General features: G+C 37.3%; 1 protein-coding gene across 3 annotated transcripts in view; it reads right to left on the bottom strand.

Annotated features, from left to right (window-relative positions):
- Window positions 1-1068: 1068 nt before the first annotated feature.
- LOC115958463 (uncharacterized protein ycf45) overlaps window positions 1069-14165 on the bottom strand; it is a 38186-nt gene continuing 25089 nt past the window's right edge. For all 3 annotated transcript variants that reach the window (XM_031076873.1, XM_031076872.1, XM_031076871.1), the window contains 3 exons: window positions 2030-2209; window positions 1821-1943; window positions 1069-1670 (listed from right to left, as the gene is read on the bottom strand). In XM_031076873.1, coding sequence (XP_030932733.1) covers window positions 1362-1670; window positions 1821-1943; window positions 2030-2209 — 612 coding nt within the window. In that variant the 3' untranslated portion in view covers window positions 1069-1361. The remainder of the gene's footprint in view (window positions 1671-1820; window positions 1944-2029; window positions 2210-14165) is intronic.

A 14165-nucleotide genomic window follows, 5' to 3' on the forward strand; every position in this document is an offset into this window, starting at 1 on the left:
ACCGAGAGCGAGACGGAGACGGAGAATGAAGCAGATCGCGAGATTGAGAGGGAGAATGAGAGTATTTGCGAGATTGAGAGGGAGAATGAGAGTATTTGTGTGGAAATAGCTTTAGATTGAGAGGGAGATAGCAAGATTGAGAGAGGGAGATAGCGAGATTGAGAGGTTTGGTTTGTGGGTATGTTTTGCTTTGGGTAACAGATGGTAGCTCTGGGAACATATGGTTTAACTGTGGGGAAATAGGGAGACAACGTGGGTGAACAGTACTCGAGCCTCCTGAGCTCGGATACCAAGTTTATTTTTAAAATTTTTCTGTTCCAACGTCAGGTGCCACGTTGGAACAGAAAAATGGGGTACTCGAGCTCTCCAAGCTCGAGTACTACCGAAATTGGTATTTACCTATTTATTTTCCAAACAGTGTTTCGGGCCTAAATATTTCAAAAATAAATGCTAATGGGCCAAAATCGCCCCCACTAATGTGGGTGTTTTTTGGATCAAAATGTGTAAAGAGCTGCTTTTTGTATTTTACAAGATTATCCATGAACTGATATGGATGCTCTAATCATTGTTGGGTATAGTTAGGTTATGTACAGTGACAAGTTTCCCTATATCTTTATCTTAATTAAGTTCGCTGCACCAAAACAAGAGAACAAGAGAAACATTGATGTGGATAACAAAAAATAAACAGAAAAGGAATAATTGATGACTTCATAAAGGATCAAATAAAGTCAAAGTAATAAATTAAGATACGGACCTTGTCCAAATTTAGTTGCTTTCACAACAATTGAAACAAAATCTAATAAAAAATTTGAGTTCCATTTAACTCAACTAATAAAAATTTGGAGCTCAAACCCTTCCTACACCAAAAATTAATTGACATCTTAACCTGATGATAATAACAATCATTATAGAGTAAACACAATAATTTGAAATTTTATCGTATCTATAAATAAATATAAATAAAAACCAATAAGAGACAAACAAATTTAATCACATACAAATAAAAAATATATACTTATGCATTTAAGTAATGAAATATCAAATATTTGTGAATTCACTCAAATAACATAATCACATTATTAATTAAATTAATTTTATAATTTTATATTTCCTCTCTTTTAATAACATAATATAATTGAAACTATCATTAAATATTACATATTTGAACCACAGAGATTTTTTACAAATATTTGAAAATAAAAATAAACCTATAAGGCCTTGGCTGGTAATGGTAAATCAATAATGTCAAGCAACCAATTTTTACAAAATCAGATGGGACAGGAACCAGAGTTTGAAAGGCTGATATACGTGTTACAATGATGATCAGTAGCAATGGTCTATGTACAACTTTCTAACGAGGACTAATCAGGCAACAGTGGTAACCTGTCCACAACGTACAACGAACCATTTGGGTCGCCATTGGCACTGACAAAGTCATCTAATTCTCCAGTAGCATTGTCTCTCACACTGATTTTTCCTTCTTCATCCATCCTAGAATGGTGGGGAAGGATCCGGAGACGTACATCCGACTCTGTACCAATTCTCTCTGCTTCCAGTTGGTATTTTTGAATAAGGTCCATCTGAAGAGACATAACATTGGACGGCCTTGGGAGTAGCTCTATGGATTCCCCTTTTGGGATGACTACCTGCTCAATGGCAATTCTTGCCTCCTGTAAGATAAGAAACTACTTTATGAAGCATAATGGCATTCTGAACAAGCTCACGAAAATGTATACACGCCAGTGTAACTGTGTGTAAAGTAATTTGTTATATACACGTGACATTAATAGCCACCACAGTGAAATAGAAGATCCTTATACCTCTAAGGCATCAAGCTTCTCAGATAATTTCATCTCATCTACTGGTTCAAAATCCTTCAAACCATCTTTAAGATCAGTCATCAATGCCCGTATACCCTTTGTTATATGAACCAGCGAGCTTGTCTAAAAACAAATAGATAACTTCATGGTTAAAATTTTGATGACTAGGTGTTGCAGTTGAAACAAGGAAAGCAATTACAATTAATTACCTTGGTCACATAAATGGGTGTGTTATGAGATTTAACAGCAGCTTGAATCCGGGAGTTCTTCTTGAGCTTGGATTGCAAGGCAAGTAGTGCATCTGCCTCGCTGATATTTTCAGTTAACTCAATGGCAGCATCATTCAGTTTCAACTGCTTAATCGCTTGAGTCACACTTGCCTCCAGGATCTAGAATAATTGCTAATTGAATGAGCTCCATATTGAATAGTTTCATAATAAACACTGTAGACAATAAATTGCTGATATTTCATTGAACTTAGCATTTTCTTAACAGTCACACTTGCCTCCAGGATCTAGAATAACTGCTCATTGAATGAGCTACATATTGAATAGATTCTTAATAAACACTGTAGACAATCAATTGCTGATATTTCATTGAACTTAGCATGATCATCGAACTCAATAAACCTAATCTATGATACTTATTAAAAGACCCACATAAACGTGTTTTTGCAGAGAAGAACAAAGAAAACACTAATATGTTGCTACAATACTATAAATACAAGAAGCAAGCTCTAAGGAAGTTACTAAAAACAGAAATACAAACCATGCAAACACACATGCAAATCAACATGAATTTATACTTCTTTTATTTTGTTGTTGATAGGTTGCACACCCCCAATGGGTCTCGAACCCATAATCTCATCCTCCACCTTGCTATCATAAGGAGAGGATCTAGCTCATTGGCAAATCAACACAAACTATACAATACTTAAAAAACACAGCTAGAAGCATCCAGCTAGCAACCGCCAACCACCAACAGAATCAATACAAACCCATAAACCACAAAAGCATACATATATGGGCCTCATCAATGTCTAAAACACACAATCCAACAAAAAATAAGGTAAATCAACTATCAAGTGCACAAAATTCCTTACACATGGGTGCCAAGCTCTAACTGCAGTGACCGAAACCTACCGTAACTTAAAGCCACAATGACCCAAATTCAAACTGCCACAACACAACACTGAACTCTAACTACCACAATGATTACCAAAACTCGCACCCTTCTAATCAAACTCTAACCACCACCAATTGATGACCCAAAAATCCCTTAGTCACTAATCGATGGCTTGGACCTATGAAGAGTTAGAGAGAGAATCACAGTAGGAATAATGAGAGAGGGGAAATGGGAAAAAGGTTGTACGATTGTTAATGTGCACTTAAAGTCTTTCACTGTTCATCAAGGGCTTTTTCCCTTGCTTTTGGAAACCAGAATCAGAGAATATCTTTTACATGTTCTCCAAAACCAACCCTCTTGGAGTCTTTGTTCTTGAAAACAAATTTTTTGAGAATAAGCTGACAAATCAAACTTTCAGTGATGAAACCAGTTGTTTTTGTTTTTAGATCTAGAGAACAGTTTTTTAAATCAATTTCCAAAGAAGCCCTTATATATGAATATGCATTCTCCTAGAATTATAAATAGGCTTCAGTTAAATGACATACTAACATTACAATAAAATTAATAAATTCCTAACCAAATGATCACTAAGATCACATATCCTACACAGAAGGTTCACAAAACAAATTTAGATGTGTTCTATCACGTAATCAAAATAAAAATTTTTAAAATAAAATAAATAACGAATAAGAAGAAAGAAAAGGAAAAAAAAAAAAAAACTGTAATAAAATAGTTCTCCTATTTAAATAAGTTAATCCAGAATATAAGAGCAAAGAGTTATCCAATTTAATAAAGTCAATCAAAACCTAACACATTTAATCTAGCATTTTTTTTGGTGTTTTGGACACAAATGCATAAATTTATGTCTGGCAATTTTTTCTATTATAAACACCCATGCAATACAATGTTCGTTTTTATTTCGTGACAGGGCTGTTGCAAGTGTGTTACATGTGCTGCAGTTTTACATCAGGCTCAATATCTTTGGGATAACAGTTTGGAATGTCAAATGTACTGTCAAGCCTCGTTTTATGTTGAATTCTACTTTAATAAATGAGTTAGTCTATTTTAGTCTTTCTTTTCTTTTTTACTTTAGGTATCAACACAAGCACAACACAATCAAAGCAGTCAAAAGAAATCTACACCATTTAGAATGGAACTGTAACACCCAGGCATTTAAGAAACGACATGATTTATTGGGGACAATTTCATAAATTCTCTATCAATATATTTTTAACATGTGGTCCAAATTTTTTGTCCCATGGAACCCCCCCCCCCCCCCAAAAAAAAAAAAAACCCCAGAAAAAGAAAAAAAAAAAGACGAGGGGTTACCTTTCCTCCAAAACCTCTCTCCTTTCTTTCTCTACCCAACTCCCTCTTCAATTCTCCCACATCACTTGGACAGCAACTCCAACATCAACACCACTAAAAGCCAAAACTCAAGTCATCACCTACCTAGCTCCAGTCACCATTTTCAGGCCAGCTAATCAAAGTTTCTAAAATGTCTCTAGATTAATGTGTCACCATTTGCAAGGTATTTTTTTTATAGGTAAAAAGATACCTTGAAAATGGTAAGAATGACTTTTATCTCAATTTCTTCTATAAAATCCTTTGGGTTTTGTTATCACGTGATTATTATGGTGAATATTTGAAGTCTTTCACAAAATAATGGAAGATTGGAGGGTTAGGAGGATTCAGGTAGCAACTGTTTTGTTAAATCCAAATTATCCAATTCATATAGGGGTTTTTCAATTTACGAAAATTGAATGTTAAAGGCCAAAGTATGATGTAAATGGGAATATTTAGAGTGGTATGAGAGAGACAAGTTTTTTTTTTTTTTTGGGAAATGCCCAAGAGCTTTTAAATATGTATTTTATAATTTTTATTTTGAAATTTATGCATTTAAACTATTATTGGTAAGTTTGGATGTCAGTTAAGACTTGGAGGCCTTGGCCTTTCTAGGAATTGGTTGTCTTTTTTTTATAAGTAGAAATCGGTTTTTTATTAAAAGCTGCATTGTGGAGGTTATTTATTTGATTTGGTAGGCTAAATATTTTATATAATTAAGTGGACGAAGAGGGTGGCTTTTTTAGAAGTCTAGAGCACAAGTTTATTTGGCTTTGTAAAACCGAGTCAGGTTTTGTTTTTGGGAAATTACATATGTGAGGCTTTTGGAGGAATTTGATGGTCATTGGATAATAAGTGTTTGGCTAGTTTGGGTTCTGGCTGGATATAGTTGGCTCTTGTTTTGTTGTTTTATCTGTAAAGCCTTGCCATGCTTTTATTTTATTATTTAAGGCATATGGAACGTACATTGTGTTTGACACTGATTATGGAGAAATATACATGACTTGTTGGCTTGGAAAAGATAAGCATCTTCAATTTAATCATTGTATGGAGAATTTACAAATTTTATTAGTATTTTTGTAAATTTCTAAAGATGCCTTATCTTGGATTATTTAATCATGTTGAGCACCATGACCTTTCATTAGGATATCTAATGACATTGAAATCCTCTGCCACACACCAATCCACCAAGCCTCCTCCCACAACCTTATTTCTTTACTTCCTCCCAAACCCCATTCCAAGTGTCGTAATTTGGGCTATGCACCCCACTAAAAAGATTCCCTGTAAGCCATCCTCTACATTCTTCAACAAAATACCCCCTACAGTGTTCCTAGCATCAACTTCCACCCAATCTACTGCTCCATTTTATCAATTTTTGTTTCCTATAAACATACTAAATCACCTTTCCAATTCATGACAACATTCTTCACCACTGCTCTCTTGTTAAGGTTATTCAACCCTTGCACATTCAAAATACAAATACACAGCTTCATAGAGATGACTGTAATAACCCCAAACAAGATCTACCTGCCCTTATCCTTCAACTACCTTCACAGTGACTGCCAGATATTTTAATTTCCTAAATTCTTTGGCTGTTGGGTTGACAATTCAACTACTCTTGAAGTCTCAATGGTCCCCAAATCTACGCAACCAAGTAACGGCAGTTGTGATCCCTGATTCAGAAATACATGGCACTGGGCTGTTGCTGTCCATACCTTCAAGGCACCCACAAGAACCATTCCTTCACCAATTTGATTGTGGATGTTATAAGTTTTAATTTGATTTATTTAATTAGCTTTGTTAAATATTATTACATAAGTGATGATTAAATTAGTCATTACGTGAATATGTTCCAAATTTATAATAAATATATACCTTTTATATATTTATATCTATAATTTTTCTATAAATCTTATAAAGTATTTTTGTATCTTACGATACACGATACCACAAAATGAAAAATCAAATCATGATATGATTCATGTTTTGATATAATACACAATACAACAAAATGAAAAATCGAATCAAAATGATTCATGTTTTGACAACTATGGGCAAATCCAAGATTTTAGAAATGGCGGACCCCCAATGGGCTACATACCTGGGCAGAGCCAAGGTTATAGAAATGCAGGGAACAAAATTAGAAACGGGGATTGTATAAAATTTGAGATGTAAGGACCATATTGAAACAGGTAACTTTTGGAGGGCCAGAAATATATTTCAGTACTAAAAATGTAATTAAAATATAAAACTAGTGTAAAAATTTTCAAAAATTCCCCCCAATCTACCGTAAAGTTCAGCCCCTTGAGCATGATGCCAGCATGCTCAGCCCTGATTGACAGTCCTAATAACCATTAAAGTCTGGAGAAATTACAGTTTACCCCCCTAAACTATATCCCCTATTACACTTACCCCCCAAAACTATGTGAATGCACACCCCCTGAACTAATACCCCTTGCACACTTTGCACCCCACCTTTTACTTGTCTGTTAAATTTGATGGAAATTAGTCTCATGTGCAAGTCATATGACAGCTACAAAGGTGGCATATAGTCAAAAGACCAAATTGTCCCCGTTTTAATCTCTTAAAACATCAAGTGTTCTCTCTAGAATTCACTCCCTAACGCCGACAAGGTTGGAGAGAGCTCCTCGGTTTCTTAGTCGAGCTTGGTGTCGCTGGAAGTGATGCCGTAAATCGACGAGGCTAAAGAGAGCCTCTCAGCTACTCAATCGTGCTTGGCAGATTAGACTGCTGGTGGAGCTGCCCGTATGTGGACTAGGTTGCTTTGGAGGCGGATCAAACTACTGGTGGGGTTTTGATTATAAGGGATAAAAGGGCTTTGAAAAAAGATGGAGGCTATGGTTGGTACTTACTCAGTATTGCTCAAGTGGCAAGGGGTGATGAATGGTTTTATTTGGGCATGCCCAGGGGTTTATGGCCCAAATGAAAACAATAAGAAGGGTCAAATGTGGGATGAGTTGGTCAGTATTTAGCAGTAGTGGAGAGTATCGTGCTATTGCTTTGGGGATTTAATATTGTACATTTTCCAAGTGAACGTATGGGTGGGACACATATGACCCCGACTATGGAAAAGTTCTCTGAATTTATCAAAGATCTTAATTTGATTGACTTGTCGTTGGAAGGAGAAAGCTATACTTGGTCAAGTAGTACAAATCAACCATCGATCTCTAGGATTGATAGAGCTTTGGTTACTTCTGACTGGGAGGAACACTACCTGAATGTTATTCAAAGGATTTTACCTCATCCTATTTCATATTACAGTCCGATTCTCTTGGAGGCAAGGAATATGGCAAGGGGAAAAAGTCATTTCAGGTTTGAGAACCTGTGGTTGAAGACGGATGGGTTTGTGGATAGAGTTCAATCTTGGTGGAATCGAGATTCATTTGTAGGTACACCTAGTTTTGTGCTTGCAAAAAAATTAAAAGCATTGAAAAAGGACATTATTCAATGGAATCATAGAGAGCTTGGTAATATAGATTGTCATAAGAAACAATTATTGGAGGAGATGAAAAATTTTAGATGCTAAGGAAGGGGATCTTGGACTCACTGATGGGGAGAAATGTTATAGGGTTGATTTGAGTTCCCAGGTGAAGCAACTTCATTCTTTGGAAGAAATTTCTTGAATACAAAAATCAAGGATGTTATGTATCAAGGAAGGAGATAATAACACCAAGTTCTTCTACAAGATGGCTAACTCCCATAGAAGGTATAATCATCTAAGCATCTTGGAGGTGGATGGAGTGGTTTATAAAGAGAAATATGAGGTAGCTGCTCAGGTGGTATATTTTTATAAAACTTTGTATTAGGAGACAGGGGTGGAAGCCTATAGTGGAGGGTTTGGAGTTTGTATGTATTGGGGATATGGAGAGGGCTTGGCTTGAAAGGAAGTTTGAGAGAGAGAAGATTTTTCAGGTTGTAAGAGACTTGGAAAGGGACAAAGCTATAGATCCGAATGGTTTTACTATGCCTGTTTATCATCATTGTTGGAGAGTAGTGGAGAAAGATGTGTTAGTAGTCTTTGAAGAGTTTTTTTAACATTGTAAGTTTGAAAAATATCTTAATACTACTTTCATTGCTTTAATTCCAAAAAAGAGTGATACCTCGAATATCAGAGATTTTCGGCCTATTAGCTTGGTGGGGAGGTGTATAAAATCTTGGCTAAGGTTTTGGCAAATCATTTTAGAGTGGTTTTAGATCAATTGATCTGAATCTCAGAATAGTTTTGTGGGCGGGAAACAAATCCTTGATTCGGTTCTTATTGCGAATGGATGTGTTGATAGTCAAGTGAAGAGTAGGGTTCCAAGGGTCATCTGTAAACTTGATATTGAGAAGGCTTACAATCATGTGAATTGGGAGGCTCTCTTGGATTTGGAGAGAATGGGTTATGGGGAGAAGTGGTGTAAGTGGATCCGCACATGTATATCAACAATTCAGTTCTTTGTCTTGATCAATGGGTCTCCAATTGATTTTATTGGTAGTTCAAAGGGATTAAGATTAGGGAATCCGCTATCTCCTATGTTGTTTTTGATTATGATGGAGGTTTTTAGTAAGATGGTGAAAAGAGTGGAGGGTGCAAGCTTACTCCATAGTTTTAAAGCTAATAGTAAGAGGGGTGGATGGGAATGTGTTTCGCATCTCTTGTTTGCAAATGATTCGATTTTGTTTTATGATGCTGATGTGGAGCAGATCCTTCATGTTCGGTTGTTGTTACTTTGTTTTCAGGCTATGACAGGCTTGAAGGTCAATGTGCAAAAGAGTGAAATGGTTCCAATAGGGAAGGTAAATGATGTGCATGCCTTGGCTGAGATATTGGGCTGCAAGGTTGGAACTCTGCCTATGTCTTATCTTGGCATGCCATTGGGGACCTCTCATAAATCATCTTCAATTTGGAATCCTATTCTGGAAATAATTGAGCGTAAGTTGGCCGAGTGAAAAAAGTTGTATTTGTCTAAGGGGGTAGATTAACGTTGCTCAAGAGTACACTCTTTAGTCTTCCTACTTATTTTCTATCATTGTTCACCATTCCTACTCGTGGCTAACAAAATTGAAAAGTTGCAAATGGATGTTTTGTGGGAGCAAGACTCATTCGATAGGATGGAATAAAGTTTGTGCGCCCATGGCCAACGGTGGTTTAGGTAAGGAAACTAACTACGTTCTTTTTTTTTTTTTTTTTTTTTTTTTTTGATAGGCAATAAAAGTTTTATTGATAGCAAAATGCAATTTTTTTACAATCGTAAACACACAGCAAAGAAAGAATACAAACAAATCAAATAGCCAATCTAATAGAAATAAGGAAATCAAACAAGGAAATACAATGCGTGATGCCCCAAATACGAGACCAATCAAAAAAAGTCCCAGCTAGTGATGTTTTCAACAATTCAATAGGTCTCTCAATGTCCTCAAAAGTTTAGGCATTGCGTTCCTTCCATCCTAACCACATAAGACACACCGGTACCATATTCCAAACATTTGAAGAATAATTCCCCAACCAATTCCTCCAAGCAAAAAGAAGAGAGACAATTGTATACAACATCACCCACTGAACCCCAAACATAAGGAGAACCTCACTCCACAAAGCATGAGCAAACTTATAATGGAGTAAAAGGTGATCCACAGTTTCCTTATCACACCGACAAACACAAAACCAATTAACAAAAGGCGAGTTCTTCTTAACAAGGTTATCTATGGTAAGAATCTCATCCCTAGCAGCTTTCCATAAAAAGAAAACACTCTTTTAGGTACCTTAATACACCAAATGCTCTGTCAGGGGAAAGAAACAAAAGGGGCTTTTAATAAAGAATTATAAAAGGAGCAGACATCAAAATTACCACTACGATTCCAAATCAAAACATCATCACCCTTCCCTTGGTATTCTAGCAGAAATATGCTCAAAAAAGAGTAAAATCTCTCCGTTTCCCAGTCATTGAAATCACGACGGAAAAGTAAGTTCCAACTCCTACCTCCCCCATCTGGTGCATATAAAATCAGATCAAAAATCAAAGATTCTTGAACTACAGCACAAACAAACAATTCTGGATATAACTCTTTCAAAGAAGAAGAACCACTCCAAGGGTTGTGCCAGAACAAAATGCGACTAACCTCTCCCGCTACATACACCACATGACTAAAGAAACTATCTACATCTTTTCTAACACTCTTCCATAACCCATAGTCGTGTGTCCCTCTGACAACTCTAGTGCACCAACCTCCACTACCCTCCCTATATTTGGTAGCAATAACCTGACGCCATAAATGGGTAACTTCCTTCCCAAGGCGCCATAGCCACTTCCCAAGCAAAACTTGGTTAAAAAGCCCAATCTTTCGAATCCCCAAACCACCTGCCTCCACCGGCCAAACAACCTTATCCCAAGCAACAAGTGGGTATTTAAAAACTTCATCAGATCTCCCCCAAAGGAAATTCCTCTAAATCCTCTCTAATCAGTCCGCAACATGTGAAATGGTAAACAAAGAAAGATGATAAGTTGGAAGGCTCAACAAAGTGCTCTTCAATAAAGTAAGCTTACCCCCTTTTGATAAATATAACCGCTTCCAACCTGAAAGCTTTTTCTCCATCCTTTCTATAATAGGGTTCCAAATCGAAGCATCCTTGAAATGAGCCACAAGAGGCATTTGCAAGTAAGACATGGGCAAACAACCAACCTTACAACATAAAACACGAGCCAACGCATCCAAGTTCCCAACCTCACCCACTGGCACAATCTCGCTCTTAATAACATTCACTTTCAAGCCTGTAATAGCTTCAAAGAAAATCAACACCATCCAAATATATAATAATTGTTCCCTGGATGCATCACAAAAAATGATAGTATCATCAGCAAACAGAAGATGAGAAATATGCAAACCACCATTGGGACTAGCTTGGAAACCCCTAAGAAAATCTCCCTCCTTTGTCCTCTTCAATAGCCTACTGAATACCTCCATCACCAACAAGAACAATAATAAAGACAAAAGATCTCCTTGACGGAGACCACGAGAGCTACCAAAAAAACCAGCTAAGGACCCATTAATAAGCACCGAGAAACATACTGTAGAGATGCATGCCTTCATCCATCTCCCCCACTTCTCCCCAAAATCCATCCTCTCCATAAGGTAAAACAAAGCATTCCAATTTACATGACCATAAGCCTTCTCAATATCCAACTTAACAATCACACCCGGAATACCACTTTTCAATCTAATATCTAAGCATTCAATGATCCAAAATCTTATTCGACCTAATAGAAAACTCCAAAATTTTATAATTCTCATGAAGCCTTTTGAAAATTTGTTGTTTGCTAAAATCCCAACAGCATAACTCTACCAAGCATGCAATGATCCAATCCAAACCTGATCTACCTACCCGAATAGAACCAACATGCTTGCCCCATTTTTCAATGATGGAATAAGAATCCATACAACTCCCATCAAAAGCCAAGAAGAAAGCCTTTGTGTCAATACGAAAAGAGGCAGAATTCCCCACTATGTTTGGGATGTTTAGGGGCAAGGGAGGTTGAGCCGGTGTATATTGGGGTGTGTACTGACCAAACTGACTTGGCTAGTAGATAGGTTGTTGGAGTTGTTGGATAGGAGTAGGGTGACCAGGAAAGAGATATTGTGGTGTGGGCAGAAGATTTGGGGTATCGAAAGGTGGGACAGCTTGTGCATTAGGATAAGGTGGCGGTGGAAAGTGTTGTGCGAAAGGGGGAAGGAATAATGGTGGTGGGAAAAACGTATGTGGAGGAAGGGGTTGGGAACAAGGAGACTCAACTTTGGAGGAGGGTGGTAGCTTTTAAGTTTGGGGAAGAGTGGGGGAATGGACTTTTTGTTGACAGATTCTATGTATGGTATGTGTGGATAGCTATATATGGTATAATCTTGGGCGTGAAGGTGAAGGAAATATTCAGAAAAGGAAATTGAGTAATTAGAGATTATTTGATTTCCTATTTCTGCTATTGTATTCCTATTATAAGTTTAGGATTTCTCTATTTAATCAGAGTTGTACATAGTGGAATAAGTAGGTAATAATACAATCATTCGATTCCTCTCTTCTCTAGTTACTAGTTTCTTTTGTTTCTTCATGGTATCAGAGCTTCTCTGGGTGTCGTCCATCTGGTTTGTTTTCTGTTTCCTGCCAAGCTTTACCACATGTAATTATTCTTAATAAAATAAAAAATAAAAAAATAAAAAAAAAGGCTATGTGTCTCTTTATTTGAATATTACTCTATGTTTTGATTTGTGCTACTCAGTTTTTTTTTTCAGTTTTTTTTTCAGTTTTTTCTTTTTTGTATTAAGCCCGGTTGTGGAGCTATTTTATTTGGATGGCTGATTCGGAAAAGTCAGAAGTTAGTAAGACTTCCGAAACTCACACTAAAGGGGTAGAGAGTCAAGTGACCTCCCTAAGTGAGAATCCAACTCTCCAGATTACAACTCAAAAGTTGGACGGGCTAAACTACCTAACATGGTCCCAATCTGCATTAATGTTTATTCGCAGTAAAGGGAAAATGGGCTATTTGAATGGGAAAATCACAGAGCCCTTGGAGACTGATCCCACATGACAGATGGGAGGCAGAGAACTCTACCGTCATGTCTTGGTTGGTGCATTCTATGAAACCAAAGATCAGTCAAGGATATTTATTTCTTCGTACTGCAAAGGAGATTTGGGATGCAGCAGCTCAAACCTACTCCAAAATGGGAAATAAAGCACAAGTTTATGATTTGAAGCATCGTATTCAAGCGACTTCGCAGGGTGATTGGTCTGTCGCAACTTACTACCATAACCTTTGCGGTTTGTGGCAAGAATTAGATCACTATCAAACTTTCAAAGCTAAATGTACACAAGATGCGATAGACTTTCAAAAATTTGTTGAAGATGAACGTATTTATGAATTCTTGGGAGGACTACGAGCTGAATATGATCAAGTTCGAGTCCAAATCTTGGGAAAGGATCCTCTTCCCTCACTCAAAGAGGTGTTCTCATATGTTCAAAATGAAGAAAGTCGTCGGGGTGTCATGTTATATTCATCTACTCCAGAACAATCTACACTGGCCACTACTTTTCAACGTGGTGCCAAAAGAGATTCTAAGAATCGGGACAAAGGTCATTGGAATGAGAATGCTCTAGATGACAAGGACAAATTATTTTGTGATCATTGTAATAGGCCACGCCATACTCGGGAGACATGTTGGAGGCTCCATGGCCGTCCTACAAGAGGGCGAGGGGTCCGTTCTAGTGGATTCTCTCGTCCACGTGCAAATCACACTACTTCCACAGAGGACATACCTCCAGCACCTACTCCAGCACCTACTCCAGCTCCTAATCATGAAAGGGCACTTAACACAGAGAAGTTAGCACAGCTGCGTCAGTTTATGGCTCGATTGGAAACACCTACTGATACATCCTCATCCTTTGCCCATTTAGGTAATTTAGCTACAACCCTTAATGCATCGTCAACGGAGTATGATGATCCTTGGGTAATTGACTCGGGAACTATAGATCATATGACTGGTAAATCCTCATCTTTTTCTTCCTATAACCTCTGTTCCAGCAAGGACAAAATCAGAGTAGCCAATGGTTCTTTATCACCTATCTGTGGTAAAGGTTCAATTGTTTTGACTCCATCCATGCCTTTATCCTCTGTCCTTCATGTTCCTAACCTGGCAGCAAATTAATTATCTATTGCTCGTATAACCCTTGAGTTAAATTGCCGAGCCATTTTTTACTCATCCTACTGTTGTTTTCAGGACCTAACCACGGGGCGGATGATCGGCAGTGGTAGCCTTAAGGATGGTCTCTACTATCTGGACAAACAGCCCAAAGCACAAGGATGGCTCAAAAAGGCTTATCATACAGTGCAA

The sequence above is a fragment of the Quercus lobata genome, chromosome 8, assembly GCF_001633185.2.
Source record: "Quercus lobata isolate SW786 chromosome 8, ValleyOak3.0 Primary Assembly, whole genome shotgun sequence".
NCBI lineage: Eukaryota > Viridiplantae > Streptophyta > Magnoliopsida > Fagales > Fagaceae > Quercus > Quercus lobata.